Source organism: Kogia breviceps, chromosome 15, assembly GCF_026419965.1.
Source record: "Kogia breviceps isolate mKogBre1 chromosome 15, mKogBre1 haplotype 1, whole genome shotgun sequence".
NCBI classification, from domain to species: Eukaryota; Metazoa; Chordata; class Mammalia; order Artiodactyla; family Physeteridae; genus Kogia; species Kogia breviceps.
This window is the reverse complement of record NC_081324.1, coordinates 41,015,293-41,040,413: the sequence shown is the minus strand read 5'-3', so window position 1 is coordinate 41,040,413 and position 25,121 is coordinate 41,015,293. Positions and strand designations below refer to the sequence as shown.

The 25,121-nt window shown below is 38.9% G+C and overlaps 1 protein-coding gene across 4 annotated transcripts in view; it reads left to right on the top strand.

Moving 5' to 3' along the window:
- The window catches only part of MAPRE2 (microtubule associated protein RP/EB family member 2), a 166,268-nt gene that overhangs the window by 80,858 nt on the left and 60,289 nt on the right, over positions 1 to 25,121 (top strand). For all 4 annotated transcript variants that reach the window (XM_059041389.2, XM_067015290.1, XM_059041388.2 and 1 more), the window contains one exon: positions 9,076 to 9,203. In XM_059041389.2, coding sequence (XP_058897372.1) covers positions 9,076 to 9,203 — 128 coding nt within the window. The remainder of the gene's footprint in view (positions 1 to 9,075; positions 9,204 to 25,121) is intronic.

Sequence of the window (25,121 nt, the reverse complement as noted above, 5' to 3'; positions counted from 1 at the left end):
GTAGAAAGAAAACTTTTTCTTTTTTCTGAAGGAATTAGGGGGAGAAAAAAGTGGATGGGCAGAGCAGAAATAGAATTCTTTTTCCATGTTAGCTGCCCCCTGACTTACTAGAGGTTGGAAAGAGTACTTCCCTCTCTGCAGAGAGAGAATCAGGACTCAGCTGTCCCTCATAAAATCTGAAGGTGCCACACATTTGGATGGGGAACTAATAAAGGGAGCAAGAGATAACCACAAAGTGAAATAAATTTAGAAGTATCTTGGTAAAATTTGGAGCAAGATAGATTATAAGAATATTCTAGTCAGCATGGATGGTAAATAGAAATTAACTGTGTTGAGTCCATTGCTGTTAATATGAAGTAGGTACGGAAATCTATTTAATGTGTTGTTAATGTTTTATTTTAGAAAATGAAAGGAAATATTCCTAACCTTGACTGATTCACCCTTACTCTGTCCTCTATCCTAGTTTTCCCACAGGTCCTTTAACAATGGTTGTTCTTACTGCAGGGTTTCTAGGGATTGCAGTTGTGTCAGATGGAGATGGGGATGTGGTAGAGGTTAGAGTGGTGGGTCTAGTAACTAATTAACTGGAGTATTACTAAAGCAAAAATCAGGTGCTATTCCATTGTTTACCTGGTCATCTTAATGAGCTCCTTGAAGGCAGATAATGCTTTACTTGCTGTTGTGAGCTGACTGTCTTGATATGAAAGGATTGTTGTCCTTTGGTGAATGTTGTCAATAAAGGCGCAGAAAAGAGTGTGATTGATCGACAGAACCTGCAGCAAATGACTTGCTTCCTTGTTCTTATGGATTTTTTAAAAGCTCTCATAACTCTTCTACCTGCCCTTTGGTTGTACATTTCTTTCTATTATGTAACCACAGAACATCTTTATTCACTTATATATGGATTATCTTTCTAAAACACAGATCTGATTGTGTCTGTCCCACTTCACGTTTAGTTTTGTTTTTAAATCATCTAGAGCAAAAATTTCATCCCGACTTGGCTTAATGCCATCTGGCACAATTCTGGGCCTTGGTGCCTCATCCTCCATCAATACATCACCTGGTAAAGCAAAAGCTTCTCACTACTGCCTATAGGCAAAGCCATTAGAAAAGTACGTGAACTGCCAAAAATTATGCCAATATGTGAAAATTATACCAGACTGTCCAAAACACTTAAAATTTTGAATTTTTTTCTGAGGTTTTATGTGATATACGTAGTTGATTTTAAAAACTGACTGGTAACTAAAAGCAAATGGTTTTGTTTACTAAGTGATAGACTAACGAAAACAGTGGAAGTTATTAACCAAAAAATGAAAAACCTTTTAATAATGTTGTGGAAAAGCAGTTACTGTAGTCATATTATCTGGGATGTCAGTGACATGAGTTTTTTTAGATCTTCAGGGGAAGAGAATCTAGAGATGAGGGTGCTTCTGGGGATGGGTAGATATTTATTTTTATACCTATCTATAAATAATAAAATCTTCACTTAGCACTTTAAGTAAAAAGCAGATTTTTGTTGCTTTAGGGTTATTAAGAATTCCAAACACAACTATTTCATAAATGTATAGATTTTTGTGTAAAACCTGTAAGACTAGATTTTTCTGTCCTATATAGTCGTGCTTAAAAATATTATCTCTAAATACCATTTGTGACCAAAGGAATAAGGAACCCTTGGAGAAATGACTGGTTTTAGGTCTAAGGCAGCAAAGGTACAAGTCAAGCCTGAAGCATTTTGTCATACCAGAAAGCAGGGAAGTTAGCAAAGATACTAGGATCTTCTCAAAAGAACCTAGAAACCAGTTTGAATAAAGGCATAAACTGCATTGGATTGAAACATATCAAATGTGTTTAAATCCATGAGTTCATAATTACACTTAAAAAATAAAAACCTCATTGGTCATGTTTGGAGACTATTAGGAACTTACCTCATTGTTTTGAAAATCTGTAAATAAAGGGAAAGAATCAGGCATCTATCCTGCCTTTCCTATATGCTTAGTATCTCAAAGGGGAAATTTCTCTTTGTAGAATTATTCTAGCTAATAAATCAAGAATGAATGGAAGAAAAGAGAGAGGGCTCAAATAAACAAAATAAGAAATGAAAGAAGAGAAATAACAACCAATACTGCAGAAATACAAAAAAATCATAAGAGAATAGTATGAACAATTATATGCCAACAAATTGGACAACATAGAAGAAATAGACAAGTTTCTAGAAACATACAGCTCACCAAAACGGAATCAAGAAGAAGTAGATAATTTGAACAGACCGATCGCTAGAAGTTAAATAGAATCTGTAATTTTAAAAACTCCCTGAAAACACAAGTCCAGGACCAGATGTCTTCACTGGGGAATTCTACCAAACATGCAAAAAAGAACTTATACTGATCCTTCACAGGTTCTTCCAAAAGACTGAAGAAGAGGGAACACACTCCCTAAGTCATTCTATGAAACCACCATCACCCTGATACCAAAACCAGACAAAGACAGTACCAAAAAAGAAAATTACAGGCCAATATCTTTGATGAATGTAGATGCAGAAATCCTCAACAATATATTAGCGAACTGGATCCAACAACACATAAAAAGGATCGTACACCATGATCAAGTTGGATTCATCCTAGGGTCATGAGGATGGTTCAACATGTGCAAATCAATTAGTGTGATACACCACATCAACAAAAGAAAAGACAAAAACCACATGATCATTTCAATAGATGCAGGAAAAGCATATGATGAAATTTAACATCATTCATGATAAAAACTCAAACCTAAATGGGTATAGGGAACGTATTTCAACATAATAGAAGCTATTTATGACAAACCCACAGCCAACATGATACTCAACAGTGAATAGCTGAAAACCTTTCCACTAAATTCTGGAACAAGACAAGGATGCCCACTCTCACCACTTCTATTCAACGTAGTATTGGAAGGCCTAGCCACAGCAGTTGGACAAGAAAAAGAAAAGTCCAAATTGGAAGGGAAGTAATAAAATTGTCATTATATGCAGATGACATGAAACTCTCTATAGAAAACCCTAAAGACTCCACACAAAAACTATTAGAACTGATAAACAAATTAAGCAAGGTATCAGGATACAAGATTTATATACAGAAATCTGTTGCACTTTTTTTTTTTTTTGGCAGTACACAGGCCTCTCACTGTTGTGGCCTCTCCCATTGTGGAGCACAGGCTCCGGACACGCAGGCTCAGCAGCCATGGCTTACGGGCCCAGCTGCTCCGCGGCATGTGGGATCTTCCCAGACCGGGGCACGAACCCGTATCCCCTGCATCGGCAGGCAGACTCTCAACCACTGCACCACCAGGAAAGCCCTGTTGCACTTTTTTACACTAAAATTGAAGTATCAGAAAGAGAAAGAAAAAAAATCCCTTTTAAAATTGCATCAAAAATAAAAAGACTTAGGAATAAAACTGACCAAGGAGGTTAGAGACTTACAGGCTAAGAGCTATAAAACATTGATAAAGGAAATTGAAAATCATTCAAAGAAATGGAAAGATAGTTCATGCTTTTGGATTGGAACAATTAATATTGTTAAAATGGCCATTCTACCCAAAGCAATCTACAGATTTCATGCCATCCCTATCAAATTACCCATGACATTTTTCACACAACTAGAACAAATAATCCTAAAACTTATATGGAACCACAAAAGACCCAGAATTGCCAAAGCATTCCTGAGGAAAAAGAACAAAGCTGGAAGCATAACCCTCATGGATTTCAGACAATACTACAAAGCTACAGTTATCAAAACAGTGTGGTATTGGCACAAAAACAGACATATGGATTAATGGAACAGAATAGAGAGCCCAGAAATAAACCCACATACCTACGGTTAACTAGTGTTCGAGAAAGGAGGCAAGAATATAAAATGGAGAAAAGACAGTCTCCTCAGCAAGTGGTGTTGGGAAAGCTGAACAGCCGCATGTAAATCAGTGAAGTTAGAACACTGTCTTACACCATACACAAAAATAAACTCAGACTTTCCTGGTGGCGCAGTGGTTAAGAATCTGCCTGCCAATTCAGGGGACATGGGTTCAAGCCCTGGTCCAGGAAGATCCCATATGCCACAGAGCAACTAAGCCCATGTGCCACAACTACTGAGCCTGTGAGCCACAACTACTGAGCCCACGTGCCACAACTACTGAAGCCCACGCACCTAGAGCCTGTACTTTGCAACAAGAGAAACCACTGCGATGAGAAGCCTGTGTACCGCAACGAAGAGTAGGCCCTGCTCACCACAATTAGAAAAAGCCCACACACAGCAACAAAGACCCAACACAGCCAAAAATAAATAAATAAATTTATAAAAAATAAATAAACCCAAGATGGCTTAAAGACTTAAATATAAGACATGACACTATAAAGCTCTTAGAAGAGAACATAGGCAAAACATTCTCTGACATAAATCATAGCAATACATTCTTAGATCAGTCTCCTAAGGTAATAGAAGTAAAAGCAAAAATAAGCAAATGAGACCTAATCAAACTTATAAGCTTTTGCACAGCAAAGGAAACCATAAACAAAACAAAAATACAATGGGAGAAAAGATTTGCAAACAGTGCAACTCACAAGGGCTTAATTTCCTAAATATACAAACAGGTCATGTAGCTCAATATCAAAAAACAAACAATCCAATACAAAATGGGCAGAAGATCTAAATAGACATTTCTCCAAAGAAGACATATAGATGGCCAATAGGCACATGAAAAGATGTTCAACATCATTAATTATTAGAGAAATGCAAGTCAAAACTACAATTAGGTACCACCTCACACTTGTCAGAATGGCCATCAACAAAAAGTCTACAAATAATAAATGCTGGACAGGGTGTAGGGAAAAGGGAACCCTCCTACACTGTTGGTGGGAATGTAAATTGGTGCAGCCACTATGGAGAACAGTATGGAGGTTCCTTAAAAAACTAAAAATAAAGTTACCATATGATCCAGCAATACCACCTGAGCATATATCCAGGAAAGAGGAAAACTCTAATTTGAAAAGATCCATGAACCCCATTGTTCATAGCAGCACTACTTATAATAGCCAAGACATGGAAGCAACCTAAGTGTCCATCGACAGGTGTGTGTGAAATGTCACTCAGCCATAAAAAAATGAAATAATGCCATTTGCAGCAACATGGATGGACCTAGAGATTATCACACTAAGTGGAGTAAGTCTGACAGAGAAAGACAAGTATCACATGATGTCACTTACATGTGGAATCTAAAAAAAAAATGCAACTGAACTTATTTACAAAACAGAAACAGACTCATAGACATGGAAAACAAACTCATGGTCACCAAAGGGGAAAGAGGCAGGGGGAGGGATAAATTAGGAGTTTGGGATTAACATGTACACACTAGTATGTATAAAATAGATAAATGACAGGGGCCTACTGTAAAGCACAGGGAAATATATTCAATAACTTGAAATAACCTATAATGGAAAAGAATCTGAAAAGATTATATAGGGATATATACATATGTATGTATGACTGAGTCACTTTGATGTATACAACATTATAGATCAACTATACTTCAATTTAAGAAAAAAGAATGAATAATAGAATATCACTTTGAAGTCTCTAAAGAGTTGTTGGACCTAGTCAGATACCATCAATGGCTAACTATATCACTTAAGGAGTCAGTCAGACAGTATGTGTCTCCTGATGGAAGTTGAAACACTGCATGAAATAGTCTTGTCCCCTCTCCTCCATTAGAACTTGAATCAGAGCAAGCTTCTAGGTCAAATTACCAGTTTCTGGGAATACAAGGGAGAGAGGAATATGTTAAAAGGCACCAATGGGATGCAGCCAGAAAAATCTAGATTGTGGAAATTCTACAAGACAAACAACCCATTCCTTCAACAACAGGTTTTTTTTAATGCAAGGGAAATATTAGAAATGGAGAAGAAACCTATAGATAAAAGAAAGTACATATCAAAGAATCACAATGTATGAATCTTATTTGAATTCAGATTCAAACAAATTGAAACAAAATTCTAGTGCATATTTGATGATATTAAGAAATTTTATTTTTAGGTGTGATAATGCTGTTGTGGTTTTGTTTTCTTTTTAATGTCCTTATCTTTTAGAGACACATACAAAAATACTTAGAGGTGAGATCATATAATGCTTGGCATTTACTTCAAAGTAATCTGGCTTGGGAGATGGAGGGTGGGAGGATGGGAGTGTTGATGGGAATATAAACGAAACAAGATTGGCCAAGTATAGACAATTGTTGAAACCAAGAAGTGAACACAACTGATTTGTTATTCTGTTCTCACTCCTTTTGCATATATCAGAAAACTTTCAAAATAAAAGTGTATATATATATATATATATATATATATATATATATATATATACACATACACATATTTTATAAAAAATTATGTGTGGTATAATTGTACAAGGTTAGTAAAATTGCAAAATTTCAACCAGGTTTAAATATTAAAAAGAATTTGTTACCACTGTACACCTATTAGAATGGCCAAAATCCAAAATACCAACAATACCAAATTTTGGTGAGGATATGAAGCAATAGGAACTTTCCTTTATTTATTTATTTATTTAATTTTTTGGCTGCGTTGGGTCCCTGCAACTGCACATGGGCCCCCTCCAGCTGCGATGAGCAGGGGTCACCCTTTGCCACGGTGCTCGGGCCTCCCACCATGGTGGCCTCCCCCGCTGTAGAGCTCGGGCTCCAGGTGTGCGGGCCCAGCAGTCGTGGCTCACAGGCTCCAGAGCACAGGCTCACGGGCCTAGTTGCTCCGTGGCATGTGGGATCCCCCCAGACCAGGGATCGAACCTGTGTCCCCTGCACCGGTGGGCGGATTCTCAACCACTGCGCCACCAGGGAAGTCCCGGAACTTTCTCTTTTTTTTTAATGTTCATAATGACTTTATTTATAATAACCCCAAACTGTAAACAACCCAAATGTCCATCAACAGGTAAATGAATAAACAAACTCAAAATACACATACAATGGAACACTACTCAGCAATGAAAAGGTATGAACTAGTGATATACAGTGCAACATGGATCTCACAGTTTTATGAAAGAAGCCATACAAATGTATATACTATGTGATTCTATTTATAGAAAATTCTAGAAAATGCAAACTAATCTATAGTAACTTTCATTCATTGCTGTTGCGAATGGAAAATGGTGCAGTGACTTTGCAAGACAGTTTGGCAGTTTCTTATAAAATTGAATATACTCTTACCATGCAACCCATCAGTCATGCTGTTTGGTATTTACCCAAATGAATGAAAACTTATAAAAACCTGCACATGGATATTTATAGCAGCTTTATTCATAATTGCCAAAACTTGATGGCAATCAAGATGTCTTTCAGTCGGTGAGTGGTACATTCAGACAGTGCAGTATTATTCAGCGCTAAAAAGAAGTAAGCTCTCAAGCCATGAAAAGGCATGGAGGCACTTTAAATGTGCATTACTGAAGGAAGCCAGTCTGTGGTTCCAGCTATGTGACATTCTGGAAAAGGTAAAACTATGGAGACATTAAAGGAAATCAGTGGTTGCCAGGAATGGTGGGAGGGAGGGATGAATCAGCAGAGCACAGAGGATTTTTAGGGCACTGAAGCTATTCTGTGTGGTACTACAGTGGTGGATATATGGCACTGTACAGTTGTCACAGCCTGCACAATGTATAACACCAAGAGTGAACCTAATGTAAACTATGGAACCTGGGTGATAATGTGTCATTGTAGGTTCAACAATTTTAACATGTACCAGCCGGCTGGGGAGATTTGGGGGGCAGTGGAGGACAGGGGGGTATGTGGGAAAACTGTACTTTGCACTCAATTTTGCAGTAAACCTAAAGCTGCTCTAAAAAATAAAGTTTATTAATTAAGAAAAGGAAACCAATTACACCGAACTCTAGCTATCAAAGCATTTTAAGCAAAACAAAACTTTTCTGTTACCTTTTCTATGGCCAATGTGTACCCCTCCAGCGAAAAGTTGGGGGAAATAGTAAGTGTCATGAAATGGTCAGAAGGAGTATATTAACAATCATAGCTGAAAGGAAGACTCGTGCAATCAGGCAGGACTTCCAGATTATCCACATACTTTTTGTATACTTTTTTTTTCAAGGGTTTGTCCAAAGCTTTTAGAGACTGATAGAGACTATCAGGTGAGGACATTTCTTCTTTTTTAAAAAAATAAATTTATTTATTTATTTTTGGCTGCATTGGGTCTTCGTTGCTGCACACAGTCTTTCTCTAGTTGCGGCGAGCGAGAGCTACTCTTCGTTGCGGTGTGCGGGCTTCTCACTTTGGTGGCTTCTCTTGTTGCAGAGCATGGGCTCTAGGCACGTGGGCTTCCGTAGTTGTGGCACGTGGGCTCAGTAGTTGTGGCTCTCGGGCTCTAGAGCGCAGATTCAGTAGTTGTGGCACACGGGCTTAGATGCTCCGCGGCGTGTGGGATCTTCCCAGACCAGGGCTAGAACCCATGGCCCCCGCATTGGCAGGTGGATTCTTAACCACTGCGCCACCAGGGAAGTCCCAAGGATTTTTTTTCTAATGAAGTGTATTTGTAACCTGTTTCTAACGTGAATTTCCTTTTCTCTAAAGCTGATAAAAAATATTCCCAACTCACTTTCACTTTCTTTTTTTTTTTTTGGCTGGGCTGCACAGCTCATGGGATCTTAGTTCCCCATCCAGGGATTGAACCCAGGCCCTTGGCAGTCAGAGCATGGAGCCCTAACCACTGGACCACCAGGGAATTCCCCAATTTACCTTCTAAGTGAGACACTAAATTACATGAGAGATTAGGAATCTCAGAACCTGAAGAACATTTGAGTCAAGTTGAGGGAGACAAAAAAATGATACTGAACAAACAATATATGAGATTTAACCATATTATAGCAGACACGTAGAACAGAGAGAAAGGGAAGAGAAACGGCTTAGCCAGAGCAGGACTTTTACAGCCTTAGAGTTCTGTCAGGGATTCAGAGCTTGAATGGATGTCTGTCATCATTCTGAGTTAATTTTTTCCTTGTAGGTAAATAAACTTTGTTTGTTTGTGTTTTCTAGTTGGGGAATGGCAGTCAATGTGTATTCTACCTCGATAACCCAAGAGACTATGAGCCGACATGACATCATTGCCTGGGTTAATGACATAGTATCTTTAAACTACACGAAAGTGGAACAGCTTTGTTCAGGTAAGAGATTCTTTTAAGTATTTACATAAACGTTTACTCCCTATCGTGTGGAATGTGATTGTATGAACCACAGGTGATGTATTTTGGATAGGAAAAAATATATGTATCTGTATTGATACATAATTAAAGGGGGAAAGCTCAGATATAATTGAAGAACATATGGGAGAGAATGATGGCCACCTAACAACACATGTTATGAATGGTCTCGCTTAAGCTCTGTAACTGGTCTCCCAGCCTCTTCTCCGTCAACCCCTGTCAGCCACCACATGTCTCCTCCTAATATGCAGATTGGGTCCTGCAACACCTCTCCTTAAAAACCTTCCAGGCTCCACATTGTCCTTCCTCCAGGATAAAATCCACTCCTTGATGTGGCTGATAAGGTCCTTTCTGTTCTGACTGCAACCCATCTCCTTGGTGTCATCATCTTCCACATCTCTCTCCCCTGTGCCTCAGTCCCACAAAATACTCTTTGTTGCCTAAAGACTCCTTCCTTTTTGCATCCCACAGCTTTTTTTCAGGTTCCTTTTGTCCTTCTTTTCATTTGCAGTAAAATCTCGTTCACACTTTAAAATCCAACTGGGTTGTCACCCCCCGCTGAAGGGTTCCACAGATCTCCCAGGCTCCACAGTGTTCATGGAACGCTGTGCCCACCCTTGCAGAATAATGCATGCCACACTGTGTTAGAAGGTCCAGCTCTTACTCCCCTGAAGGTACCCAGAGCCCTTGAGGACAGGACGGTGTTTCATCCTTTGTCATGTGTCTGCGGTGGCACCCTGCCTGCCTGCTATAAAGTAGGTCTGCAGGGAATGCGAATTGAGCTAAAATTGTTTCAGAAAAGAAAAGATTTGACTTTAATGATAAGGTAGGGGCTTGTTAAAGAACTTGTCACTAGTAAAGTAATTCATTCTTAGGTTAGAGTATTTATCAAAGAAATAGTCTTCCTTTGGGAACAGGAAGTATTTTCTTCCTGTGAACTAACAGGTAAGAGATTTCCTCTCTGCCTCTGGCTCTGACCGGAAATGGTGTTACTAGAAAATATTACTGAAACGTATTCATGTGAAATCCCATGAGACATGATAGGTACAAAAATAGTCATCAGGTAGAGCTGGTGCAGTGGTGTTGGGGCAGCAGAAGGGCGTTCTGCTGGCTTTCTCAGTGGGTCATGTGTAGAAGGGTTTCATGTGGTGCCGTCAGAATTTGGAACGCCTGCACTAGTCACTCTCAGATGTGCCCAAATCCAACCCCCCAGTGAATACACTCTCCCTTCTCCACATCTAGACTGGCTTAGAATCGACTAGCAGACAAACTTCCCATCTACTGACACCTCTTCTCCCATCACCATTTTCTCATGAGCGAGACAGTGAGGGTGGCCAGAACCTAGGCATTGCCTCACCCACCCTTTCTGCACCCAGGCCTCTAATACCAATACTGTGATTTGTGAGGTCAGTAATGGATGCTAACCGGCCAGTTCTTCGCCCTGCAGTACGAGCTAGAGAAAAGCTGACTTAGACTATGATGACGCCCCAGGTGTGTGTTGTTGGCCTATTGCAATGACTTCTAAAAATTACTGACAGAAACAGCCCCTGTTGCATGCTCCTCAACTGCAAAGCTCCACTCAGTCAAGTTTTATGGTGCCGTTCTTGCTGTGTGTTCTGGAGCTCTCTAATATTTTATTTTTAATTTGCTGGAGGAGAAACAACCCAGAGTGTTTTCTGTTATTAGCCATCCCTTTTCTGTTAATAGCGAATACCACTTTATATTGTGATTGTGGGTCCGTTTCTCCATAGGGCCTGACACTTACTCTTCCCTCAGAAATGGTCACATTGGGATGAATGAAAATCAGTTGGAAACTGCTGTGGGGCAAAGACAAAGCTGTGTATCTTTCCCATAAAGTGGCTCTATGTACCTGTGGATAAGAGTCATGGGGTTGGTTATCAAAGAAAAAGAGACACAGGAAGGAAGGAGATAAGAAAAAGAGTCGCAGAAAATTGCCAGTCATGGGTCTAAAGTGTTGAAGGAGCCCATGAGGAGCTTCCTATGTAATGCACTTGGGGGGTTTTTGCTGACAAATGAAATGAGAAGCAAATTCGAATTTTTAGATACGGTAGTAATAAATGCTGGAGTGTATGTGTGCATATATGTGTGTGTACCTATTATTTATATAAATATGTATAATTTCTATGCATATCTTTCAAATTTCACATAAGGCAAATTCAACAAAAATTTTGGTAGCATCTTGGAAGAGTTCTTGTACAGTTTCCTTAAAGAAAGCATTGGTGTGCATTTTATAGTCGTATGTAGCTATGTTGCTATCCAGCGTGGCTTGATGAAACCTGTAGAAACCATTTTGATCATGAGAATAGATCATTTACATTAGGATAACTCACTATTACCTAAGGTTGATGGTTCAGAAGAATATTTAAATATATATTTATTTAAATTATATTTAAAGGTTCCTTTCTTTATTGAAATACATTTTTTTGTTTGTTTGTCTTGGTTTTTTGTTTTTTGGATATTTTTTTGTTTTTTGGTGGGTTTTTTTGGCTCAGAAAAACATGTTAATGTCCACAGTAGAGAGACATGTCTTTTATTTTAGGCAGTAGTTTCATCAGAGTGTGAACTGCGGACCATGTGCATCTATAATCTTCTGAGAAGCTGCTTAAGAATGCAGGTTCTTGGGATCCTTCACCTTCTAAATCAGTGTCTCTGGATGTGTGAAACCTAAAGTCTGCATTCTAACAAGCATCCCAAGTACTTCTGTGCTGCAGCCAAGAGCTTGCAGTGCATTTTAGAGAAACTCCAAACCACTAAAAGTAAAGTTAAAATATCCAAAATTTATCTGGCACGATTTCCTCATTCATAATATAGTCTGTGACTTTTCTCTTGCCTTCAGCAATTGCATTTAGCAGGAAGTGCTATCTTTTCATTTATTTATGAATTTATTTATTTATACCCTTCTTTGTTCTAGAAGACATTGAAGGCAGCTAGGACAGTGCTATTAGGATAAGAACAAAACCAAATATTGGTGACCTAAGTGATTTATCCTCAGCATACTTAATGAGTAGTCAGTCAGATTTCTTGGAAAATATCTTTTCCTTTCAGTTTCATTTCAATTTCTTTAGTTTACTGTGTGTGATATTATTTTAGCAATGCGCTGTGGGAAAACATACACAAAATACCTTCACATATTTAACTGATTTTTTTTCTTATTCAATAAAATTGTTCCTTACTCTTTTTCCTAAAGGTTTATGTTCCAATCCTAGCAGTCCCCTTTTGGCATTTTTTCCCTCATTTGCATTATTTCCTATTTCTTTTTTTAAAATTTCCAGCTAAGAGGTTGCCCTCCAGCTAATATTAAAACTAACATCAGCTTTCTTTAGCTCATAAAGAACTGACATACTGCTTCACGTGTTGTGCGCCTTTTTCTGCAGAAATTTCTGCCTTTATATAACATCTCATTTGTTTCCATCTAAGCAGTTTAAAAGCTTTTTAAAGGAGAGATGGTACGAGGTTTAACACTTAGAAACATGTTGCAGTAAGTTGCAAAAGAATGAAAATGACTCACTCTTTTCTCCTCTTAATTTTATCCCAACGATGTACCCTTATGAAATTGTCTTTGGACATGAAATCTGGGTCATACAGTCATATGCATATTTAGTTTGCATTCATTTCTTGTGAACAGCAACCTTTACGTTTCAAGTGAAAAGCTGGACTGTATAAATGAACAGGCTGTCAATGGGTGTGAATACTGCCTATAATAATATGACAGTATACGGCTGATCTACATTTGATTTGAAAATGAATATTTGTGGATTTCCCACGTTGGGATGGGGGATTGAACCACATGAAATACCAGATTTGTTTGGCTTAAAAATATTTTATGTTTTTAGTTCAATTGCCTAATAAAATGTTTAGGGCTTTTTGTAGGGTGACACATTTTGGTTTGACTTTAGTACCAGCTCAAACCAGTTTACTAGATACTTTATAAGGGATTCAAGAGAGAGAATGGACATATAGTTAAGAGAAAAAATGAAAATTTGTAAATAAAAAAATTTTTTTCAGAGAGAGAGAGAGAATGGGCAGTATGGTGCTATGAATCCCTATAAATCCACTTTAGTGACTCGAGGTACCATATTGGAGATGATAGCAAAGGTAGTGAACTATCTGGAGAAGAAGAGCGAAAAGAAATGAGGCAGGGAGTTGAGCTGGTTGGGAGTGGAAGGAATGTATCTTTCCTTTGCCTCTTCGCCCCCCATCCTCTTCTCTAACATTGGTCCACTGCTGGGTCACTGCCAGAGCTTGGCCAGTGGGCATCTGACGAGCGACTCTCCCATGCATGGGAGAGAGAGGCTAGAGAGGCAGCCTGCCCTTCTCTCTCTGTGCCACCTTCCTTTCCTCCTCCCCACTCTGTCCACAGCACAAGCAAACGACTGATGCTCAGATTCCAGTACTGTCACTAGGCTAGTTATAACAGCTCAGTGATTTTCATGAGCATTTTAGTATTTGAATAAAACTTGGTTTGGATGAAACCATTTTTTTAGAATGGAAAATTGTAGATCTTTAATTGACTAGCATTAAAAAAAAAGACAGAGGGACTTCCCTGGTGGTCCAGCGGGTAAGACTCTGTGCTCCCAATGTAGGGGGCCCGGGTTCGATCCCTGGTCAGGGGACTAGATCCCACACGCGTGCTGCAACTAAGACCCGGCACAGCCTAAATAAATTAAATAAATAAATAAATATTTTTAAAAAAAAAAAAAAACAAAATGATCAGGATTCGATTCAGCTTCATTTTGTGCTTCTCCACATTGTTTCAAGCTTTGTCTGGGATCAAGTTTTTGGTGTTTTCTTCTTCCAGGAAAGTTCCTGAATCCAGCTGGTCATATCATAGTCAAAAATGACAATTCTCAGTCCTTCATGGCTCCCAGAAGGGGCTAGGCTTTACAGTAACACTGCAGGATTCAGAGGTGTGGTTATCAGCCGTGCCTGGGACCTGTAGGACAGGTGCTCTGAGCCAAGCAGAGCGTTCTTTGTGACGTTTTTGGCTGCAGTCTGTGCCTGTGAAATAGGTTGTTCTCACCCTAGTATGGGGTCCCCAGTGCCTTCTTCCTCCTGTCCACAGAGACCTCTGTCAGGAGGACAGGTTAGTGATGAAATCAGCTCAGAGTCTAAATTTAGTAGACCTTCTCAAGAGAGTTGGCTCCCTTGAACTGAAACCAAGTAAGGATATTTCGTTGATGTCTGGTAGCTCCAGAGCTTACTTAGTTTTATAAAATAATAGACTGATATTTGCTTTCAGAAAGTTAAGTTATCTTGGATTGTGTTACTATTGTTAGAGATGTAATTGTTATTATAGTGGAATATTATTCATATTTGTGGTGTATTATGTAGAGAGGTGGGGTTTTAGGGGTTTTGCTGACAGGTTTTCTCTGATTTTATTTTGCTGAAGTTAATTTTAAAATCCGTTTGCTTGGTCTCAGCAAACCAACTAATTGGCGAGTGGGGCAGGGGGTGGGCAAAAAGTGAGGTGGAAAAAGGTGGGGAGGGAGGTCCAACATTGGGTTCAGTTGTTGCAGTGGATAACACACTCCTGTGTCTCCACTAATGTACCAGTCGAAAGGGAGTTTATTTTTTGAGCAGAATATGGGATACAGTAGTATATTTTTCCTTCTAAACATGTTTGTTTATAGATATTTGCTACTTTGTTACCAAAAATAAACATAAATTGGTGTTTTTGTTGTGGTTTTTCTGTTTACTGCATTTTGTAATGCTAAATACCATAGTGGGAAAAAGTGTATGCATTCACCTCCATTTATCCAACTGCCCCTATAAATTTTGTTTTTTTTGCATAGATGACATATGTATTGATATATATACACACACACACGTATATGTATTGAAAGCAGTCAGCCATCTCTTCATCTGTCTCATTAGTGTATTAAGTTCTGACAATCAATTTACTTTTTTTTTTTTCATCAATTTACTTTTATTTACACATGTTTTGAGCCCTTCTTTGGCCTAGGCCCTGGGGATCTGGATTAATAAGATAGGGTTGTGGTCCTCTAAGAGTTCAGTACGGCAGGGCACTGTCCTGCAGAAAACTAGAAAGCACACTGTGGCCAGTGCTGTTTTGGAAGAGCTTTGAGCTTACAAAGGAGAGGTAGGGAACACGGCAAGTCTGTGGAGAAAGACCTTCCTTCAGATTCTTTGGGAGTTAGTGGGTGCTGCCTTAGAATGGCTGAAGAATGGCCAAAGTTTGTGAAACACCTCAGAAATCCTCCTCTTGAGTCATATGGGGTGACCAGGATGCAGGATAATGTGTGTTTTATTAGGTCCAGCCCTTAAATACATGAAGTATGTTGTTTCTCTAAGAGAAATGTAGAGTTTTTCCAGATGATATCATATGAGTATGTGAAAATTGTTTTTACTCTATTTCTTTGAAGAAACTGTGCATACATCTGGGATTTTCTCGGAAATCGTGGAATTGCTCAGTTCTTTGGAAGAAATGCAACAAATACTTTCAGTTCCGTAAAGCCAGTCAGTCCTCAGTGATACAATAACTGGGCAGGCCTCTAACTGAATAGGTGTCGGGCAACTCTGTTAGTATTTTCTGGAGGGACAGACCTACAGATGTGTCATTTCTTTTCTTACCCATTTCTACTGGAATCCCTCCTAAGTAGAGATGGATACCATAAACTAAGGGAAGTAAAACAGGGAAAACAGATCACCTGGAATGAAGACTGGCAGTTTATATACTAACAGAAAATCAAGGAACATGTAATCACTATGAACTTAATATTGTGTCGTAACAGGAACAAAGCAAATTGGTGACATGTTATTAGAAATTTTAATGATTGCCTTTGAGAATTCTCAATAAAGTCACAAAATTTAATAACTGCAGGAACTTGTACAAGGCAGTACCCTTAATTAAATCCTAGACTTTCACCTTTTCCTGTTTTCCCTTATCTGGGAAAATTCCCAGATGACATAGATGAATCCTGTCTTCAGGGTTCTTAGTAAGTATATCACTAATTCACAAAATCTTTATCATGCAGTCTCCCCTTGGGTTCAGATTCTTTTTCTTCTAATCTACTATAGTAAGACTCTGCCAGGTTTCACCTGCTCCAAAACCCTGAATGGGTCCATGGTTGTGAGTTTGGAAATGAGAATTGTTGTACCAGGGGCAGGTTATCAAAAGAAGTGTAGGGTGTGTCCAGGTGATGAAGGTGATACTGATGAGAGTATAGGGCTTAGACCAAGGAATGAATCTCCAAATCCCCAACATTGACTCCGTTAGCGTTATGCCTGGAGCCCTGACTCAACGGCCCCAGAAATATTGGTGAAGGGTGTGGGAATCATAGGGCTAGAGCCAGGACATATTGGGTTTTGTGATTTGTAATTCTAATTTCAGAAACCTTTAGAGCTCCTTCTCCTCTGATTTTGTCTTTGCTTTATGATAAGATGCTTAGCATATGATGATACATTTATTTTGAAATCATTCACCAAGATCGTTAAAAACAAGTATCTTAAGGAAAAAGAAAGGTATGTTCCAACACATTGTTAAGTTATTTTGATTTTCCTAAAGATGTTAATTACTTTATGTGATGGATATATTCTTTATGAAACATTTTGTATTTATATTGCTATTTTTTTTCTTTCCCTTTTCTCCTCTTCAGTTTAAATCATCTAAAGACTTTAACAGGAAGAGTAGAAAATTGGTGGAAAATAGTCATTTCCTTTTATAAATGAATTTGTGATTACTTAAGCACCTCATATGTTTATCTGGGGAAAGACTTAAGGACTGGAGAAGCCCTCAAATGTTTTTCAGTAGATAAACTGGAGGATCTTAGGAATGTGTTCATCCCCTTTCTCAGGAGAGGCCAAGGACCTCATTTTGTTCTTTGGTTCTTTGCCCTTTGAATCTCAAACATGCATTTTGGAGATTCATATTTCATAGCTGAAACAATCCCATTCCATCCTCTTCATTTTTATAGCTCCAATTATTTTAACCAGCCACATAATACATGGTTTTGTACATTAGGGGCAAAATGATGTCATAGGGCCTCAACTTTTATGCATTGTCCTTTAGCATTTTCATTGTGCTTTTATGTGTATTATTTATTTTAATTCTTATAACACCTGTGTGTAGAAGAAGAATAGGACTTTTTTATTCCTATTTTATATAAGAGGATAAAAGCCCAGAGAAGCCAAGTGTTCATGGCTGATGCTAGCTGGGGCCTCCCTGAATCACAGCCTTACGCTCTCCTTGCTCGAGTGTGCAGCTGCTGTAGATGTGGAAGAGGGCTGTGTGTGTGTGTGCACATTTTTGATTTTTTTCCATATCCATTTATCAGGAGCCCACTGAACATCTCGAGGAACAGAGGAGTTAGAAGTCCACACGCCCACCCTTTAAATTACTAATTGAGGTAATGAGACACATCTGGTCATTCTGCTGATTGCAGACTGTGACCTAGTATCATCATCAAGAACTTTCTTACCAAAGATAGCCGAGATGCTAGTAGAAACATACAGGCATTTGCTCCCGATCTTATCAAATTCTTTTTTACTCTACGTGCTGAGAGTGGGTGGGGGAAGAGGCTCCCCTTCTCTCTGTCAGTTCTTCTTGCTTCCTCTCCTGCTCTAAACTCTCTTACCCTCCGAGCAAGATGAGGGGGCTCTGAAATGTTGCCACCTGCAGCGATTCGGTTCTCTCAGGATAATCCCTGGTCAGTGGAACAGTAACCAAAATAATGGCTCCTTAGAGACACACGTGCACATTTGAAGCCCAAGAATGTGGCCCATTCCTCATGCTGAACCCAGGCTTATTTTAATAAGCTTGGGCCTTAGAGGACGATTAACATCCTCATTGCTTCAATATCTATGCTACTGAGAAAAAAGAGCATCTTCTAGAATAATGTTGTTATCAGCTTGGTCCCCCAAAGGATTTCCGACTCAAGGAATCACTGTTTCCCACGTATTTCATTCTGTTCAGTGAACCTGGATTGCTGTAGCTGTGCTGAGCATCTCTGTCAGTACTTCTTCAACTCCTTTCATATGAAAAGTTGATGTTTTCTCAGTCTTGTACAAAGGGACATGCTGGTGCAACATTTAAGAAAGTCATCTGTCTCCCATCCAGTTCTGTCCCCTTATTACCGTATCTGTTTGCCATAGAGGAAATTCTAGAGCTGCCAGTGGTTTATAGTCACAGTGGACACTGTGCCAGCCCAGTAGAGAGGTGAATTGTACCCCATCCCCGGTCTTAAAGAGTTACCCAGCAGTCAGCTAAGAGAGATGGCTAATTAAAATGCAAGTCCAACTTACTGCTGGGCTTCTGTAGCCATTATAGCGAAACAGTTAATTCTGCACTGGGAACAGAAAAACTCCACAGAGGAGGTGATGTTTGGGCTAAACTTAACAAATGAGAAATTTCTGTTCAAATGTAAAAGGTGGCAAAACGACATTTTAGGCAGAAAACGTTTGATCAAGGCAGAGAGAATGTGCAGCATTTTAAATGCACGTACATGCACACATGAGACTCTGAAACCTAAGTTAGGATTCAAGGCAGCAGAAGAGGGGACAGTGAAGTGGCAGGTAATAAATGCCATAGTATTCGAAGAAAGGGGAGATTATGTCAGCCTAGAAAAGCTTCTTGGGTCTTTGGCCAAACAGCCATGCAGATTTAGTGGATGGTCAATAAATATTTATGAAATGGAGTTTAATTGAAATTGAAACCAGGTTTTTCGTACGGATAAGATTCAGGCTGAGAAGAGAAAGTTAGGGATTTCAAGTAAAGGTACTATTTAGGTATTTTTTTGATGTTCTGACATACCGCTTTGTGTATTCCTGAAGTCAGCGGATATTTATTGAGTGCCTACAGTGTGTCAGAAGGTGGGCTAGGATCTGGGGACACAGCTAGGTACGAAAAGCAATACAGACTGTACCTAGTTAGGACCCATTCCTTTACTACCAAAGTTCTCCCTTGACACCTTTGTATCCAGAGCATTCAAGATCCTTTTTCTCGGCTTTCCCCAGTGCAAAGCAAAGGTGGAGCAAGGTCCCTGAACAAAAAGTAGCGGCCCTCCAGCCTGTCTCACCATCAGATGACCTTATAACACGAATGGGCAGTCTGTGCTCTGAATATCTGAAGCAGTAGTAGACCGTCCAGTTTCTACACAACTGAGATGATGAAGCCAAGCATCTTCGAGTTCTACTGTTCTTCAAAAGGAAATATTTTTTCTAACCTATTTTTTCCCACATCGTGTTTTAAATTTACGGTTTATCAGCCATGTAGACACTATTAAAAAAGGAGTGTCAGAAGTCACTGTCAAATGTTTGGGCATGTTAGAATTACATACCTGGAAACAGAAAAATTGAATTGCTTGGCACCTCTTAAAATAACCATCACTCCACAGATTGGACTTTTTCCACCCTGTAACCATTACATAATTCGGGCCGATTGCAAATTACCTCTCTTTATTTGTCCCCTCCCTTGCAAGAGTTTGTTCTTATCCAAGTATTAACACTCAGTAAGCTCTTATGACCAAATTATTTGACAATAAGAAGCATGTAAATGTGCAACTCATGACAGCACAATTTCCTGCGGTTTCTCTTGACATCCTCCATAAGGAGGATCATTTCTCCACTATGATTTCTTTTAGATTACATTTGTATCACAATTCATGGTGTATGGCAACTTTAAAATTACACATAATTGTGTTTAAATTCAGTGTTTTAAAAGAACTCCTTTCCCGCCTTGTTTGTTCTTTTTTTTTTTTAACTAAAGTTAAATTCCAGTCTTTCTATTTATTCTGTGATCATGTGATTGAATCTCAGAAGTAAATACTTATACAGTCCTCATACTAATTTGGGTTCCTCCTAAGACTAGAATTGTGCTTAGAAAAGCAAAGTGTTCTGGGGTTAACCTGCAAAATATACAGAAAGCAATTTATTATAGAAAAATACAGTCTTAGGTATCACAGTCTGCATGAATGTTACCTGGTAGTTCCTCTGTGATTGCTGGGGGCTTCCTTTGGTACCACCCCTGGCCTTCTGGGCTTTCTGTGGCCTCTAGGCCTCTTCTCAGGGAGCTGTGGGGAAGAGTGCTCTCCTCTGGAAAATAGAGGATGGTATTGGTGTTGGTATTGGTATTGGTGAGATCCGGTAGACTGGATGTGATGGGGAGTGGAAGTAGAGAAGAAACCCTCACCTGCAAGCCTTGGAAAGCAGGTGAAATGGTTTTGATCCGGGAAGAAGCCTGCAGCTCCCAGTCCCAGGGACAGTGACTTTAGCCGTTAAAAAGGCAACCTGAGTGAGTGGTCCATAGTGTAGAAAGGGACTGCGGGTTTATGCTGGTCTGTTCACACCACTGCATCTTCCACTATACTAAAAGCCTCTTCATCAGCTATAATACCCAGAGTTCACATAGTGGCCTGCATGTAGAACTGTTGATAGAATGATATGAGCAATGATTCAGTAGAAACTCCCTGAAAAATTGGGAAAAGTTTATAACCTTTAGGGATTAAAAAAAATTTTTTATTGAAGTATAGTTGACTTACAGTGTTCTGTTAATTTCTGCTGTACAATGAAGTGATTCAATTATATATATTCTTTTTCATATTCTTTTCCATTATGGTTTATCACAGGATGTTGAATATAGTTCCCTGTGCTATACAGTAGGACCTTGTTTATCCATCCTATATATAATAGTTTGCCTCTGCTAATCCCAAACTCCCAATCCTTCCCTCCCTCTTGGCAGCCACAAGTCTGTTCTCTGTGTGTGTGAGTCTGTTTCTGTTTCATAAATAAGTTCATTTGTGTCATATTTTAGATTCCACATATAAATGATATCATATGATATTTATCTTTGTGACTTACTTCCCTTAGTATGATAATCTCTAGGTCCATCCATGTTACTGCAAATGGCATTATTTCATTCTTTTATGGCTAAGTAATATTCCAGTGTGTGTGTGTGTGTGTGTGTGTGTGTGTGTGTGTGTGTGTGTATACCACATTTTCTTTATCCATTCATCTGTTGATGGACAGCTTTAGTTTACCATAATCTCATTTGTCCCTAAAATAGATACGTTCTTACAATTGGACCTTAAAAATAGCACAATTTAGGGATTCTTCTCTAAAGATACTTGTGCCAAGAAATAAGCATTGGTTCCCCACTACCTACCAAATTAAATTAAGCTGCTGCTTTTAAAGCCTTGAACAGTCTGGTTGCAACCATCTTTCTAGCATCTGCCCCCATGACTCCCCTACCCATAGCCTGCATTTGCCCAAACTCATCTTTCATCAGATGTTGTAATTCCCCATTTTTGCATGGAATGCCTCCTTTGAGGACCATCTCCAATGCCACCTTCCAGCCCATTCTTTCAGCAAACTCTGTGTTCTCCTCTTAAAGTCCTAAGGTCGTTGAGTACCTGTAACCTCAACATTAGAGGTCAAGGTCCTTGAGGACTGGAAATGGCCATGCAAGTTTGACTTGACTTCATTTGTTAATATCGATTACTCTTCTGGGGGAGTTAATTGGGCAGAATTTTTGAACTAACTCCTTTAGTATTTCTGTGTCTCATAGGTTAACACTTAGAGTTGTTTTATACTTTTGCTGGTTTTTCCATGTGTGTTTCTCTGGTCTCTCAAAACTAAATTCCTTGGTACTTTAAAAGTAAAATCATATTCCTCAATAAGTAGTTGTTGGTTTATTGGTTTTTCATTGATTAGTAAACAAAGTGACATCCTTCTCTGCCACCTACAGATGGACGTTTCTTTAGCCTATAACCACAGAAATTAGATAGGAAATCTATCTCTTCAGATTCTTACCTTCTCCTCAAGTTTTTCTTAATTTAAATCTTGCATTTTTACATAGTCACACATGTAATTTCAGTACTTAAAGAAAAAACTTTTTGTCCATTAAAGTAGAGGAGGTAATACAAACAAATGTGTGAAAATACCTGAATGGAGACACAGAGAAACTGTCTATATCCACTGATACTGCAACTTTACAGAACTTTCTATTTTGATGACCCTAATAAGAAAACTGACCCCTTCAGAATGGGTTTCATATGTACCTTTCTTCCTTGTTTTTCATGTGTAATAAAGGCTTTTCGGTGCCTCCTTGTCCTTCTCTGTCTGGAATGCCAAATTCTAACTTCAGTTCTATTCTAGGCCTTCAGTCTTTGGTATGTCTCGCTGCCAGTTTCAGTATCAGACTCCCTGGGAGCCAGTGACATTTTGTCCTGCACACCATTTCTGCCTGCACTCCAAGTGCCTCTCCCCCTTCCTTCATTCATGATTCCCACGTAGAAGCCAGATCTTATGGTACGAAGCTGCATATGTCAGGCAGCTTGTTTTGATAAAATTTGATGAGCACATTACCCTAAAGGAAATCACTGGTGTTAGAAACTAGAAGTGAAACCAAGCATCCAGCTCTGGGTCGTCAATTAGCAGCTAAAAAGAAATCTTTCAAACCAATAGGATGATTCTTCACCTGCCCTTTCTTTCTTGTTGCAATTGGCTGGATCTTTGTCTGCATCCATAGGCAGATTTGGAGTTTTATATTTTTCCCTAAGGCATTCAAATGCAAGATGATAAGTTACAGGGTAATTATGATTTCATTGAATAAAACAACTTAACAGTCCAGTTAGACTTTAGCGTGCTTTGCATTCCAGTTTTCAACACAGATAGAGTTGCAGTTAATTTCTATGAAAATTATTTTCACAAATACCACTCTTAAAATACCAGCTCTGTTCTGAGTATTATGTATTTCTATCTGTTATAATCTAATTATTTCTCTAAAACTTACTTTTTTAATAAAAATATTAGTACCTAAATATTAATCAAGGGCTATTTGGTATGTAGATTTTTACTACATTGAAATTTCCTATTGAAAGATAGAGGAAAACAGTCTTCATTCTTCCATGATTTTTTGATGAAGAAGCACTAAATCAACTCAGTACTTTGATCTTAATATCTGATCGATTATCTCTATGGAAGGTGTCACTTTTAACATTGTTCTGCAAGTTTCTTAATAAAAATCTGATTTAAAGGTAACTTTACTTTTTAAAAAGTACTCCTGGGTTTTGAAGGCAGGTTGTGAACAGGGAACATTGGTATCTTTAACTGCAATTTGCTGCAGCGTATAAGATTCTTAAAAAGGTTTGATATCATATGAATCAGTAAAACTTGAGGGCATGTATCAGATAAAAGCCCAACCACATGGTTTAACAAGGATTTTTAATATATCTGCTGATACTCTTAAAAACCCATCTGTCAGAATAATGATTGCTGGCTTATTTCTTTTTCTATAAAAGAAAGGTGATGAAAATGTCCTTTGACAGCTTCCTCTGAGTGTGGAGAAGGGCACGGATAGCATGCTTTCAGCACTCGACACAAGTCACAGAAGCCTTCTGTGTCTAGGTCTGCGGGAGTTGAAATCTTCCTGCTGGTTCTAACTCCTTTTCCTCTTCAAGGAATTGGTTGGAAGGCTATTTGTCTTTGAGACTCATTTAAAATTTGAATTAAAAGTTTCTGACATAACTCCAAGCAGTGAGAAGAAATCGGAAGCTCAGTTGAGGACCGTGGGAATTCCCGGGAACAAGCTCAGTTGAAACCAGGTTTCTGAACTGCAGATCTTTATTTTTGCATTTGTGACTTGGGGCAGGTGAAGTAGACAGTGTTCTAAGTTCACTTTCACAGAGTTAAATAATACTGTGGTAACTGAAGCTATGAAGCTTGCTGTTCATGCCAGGAATGTGAAAGATGCCTATGAAAACAGCACAGAGCTACTACCAATTTCAGCATATTTTTGTTGGATTAGAAAAATGCAGTTGAAGTTTGGGATTTTAAATTCCTTTAAAATGTTAATGTTTCAAAGCATTATTATCTCACAGTTGCCATTAAGCTCTTCAAGCCTTCTGTTTGTGTAGGTAGAGTGATTTCTGCTGATGTGTTGGAAATATGTAACCCTGTGTTTTGCAGCCTCACTTTCCTTGTTAGGAAGCCCTGATTGCCCAAAGGGAAATACTGCCTTCAGCATGAGGTTTGGGCTTTGGTAACATATGCAGTTCTGCAGTGAGATCAGTTCCAGGAAAGACAGGGCTTAATGCGAAAACAGACCTGGAATGATATTGTGATTATTGTGTAAAAACAATATTCTAACAGGAAAGGTATTTAATAGTCAGCTGCTGAAGATGACAGAAAATATGGTTATGTTGCTGAGTGTATCAATATCAAGAGCTCAAAGAGGAGTGCCTGGAAGATATAATCTGGGAAGGGCATGACTGGGTGCCCCTGGGAGCACCCCTCCAGGTGCAGCTGTGTACTCCTGGCTCCTACAGCAGCTGTGGCAAAGGATGGTGCAAGCAGGCGCGCTGGCAAAAGTCTTAGTCATATGAGGATAAAAGACATTGTTGCGTCCTAATTAGCAGAAATATCAAGTATCCCTTAAAAGACAAGTTGGTGATGGACTTTGAATTAGAGAATCATATAATTTTAGAGCTTAGAGGTCTGTCCAGACCAGACATTTTGCAGCTAGAAATACTGTTGGCTTAGAAGGGGGTGATGACGTGTCACAGTCCGGTCAAGATGATTGAGGCTTACATCCAAGTTCCGACAGTCTGGTTCTCTATCCTTCCCGTCCCCTCCCTGGTCCTCACTGATATTAATTTGAGAGAATAAGCTTTTTAAAAAGTTGTTTGCCTGTAATGATTTCTGTAATTAAAGGTATAATGGCATAGGTGTGTCCAGTGAATAGACATTGTCGTTCTTTTCTTCTGACCCTTCGTCGGTACCAAGTAAGATTGTAGAAAGTAGTAACTGAAGACCTCAGTGACATAGGCTTTTCTGTATAAGGGCTGCCTGGCCTGGGAGAAAATCAGATGGGCAATTTGAGTAGCTGTTCGTGGCTGAACCCAAAAT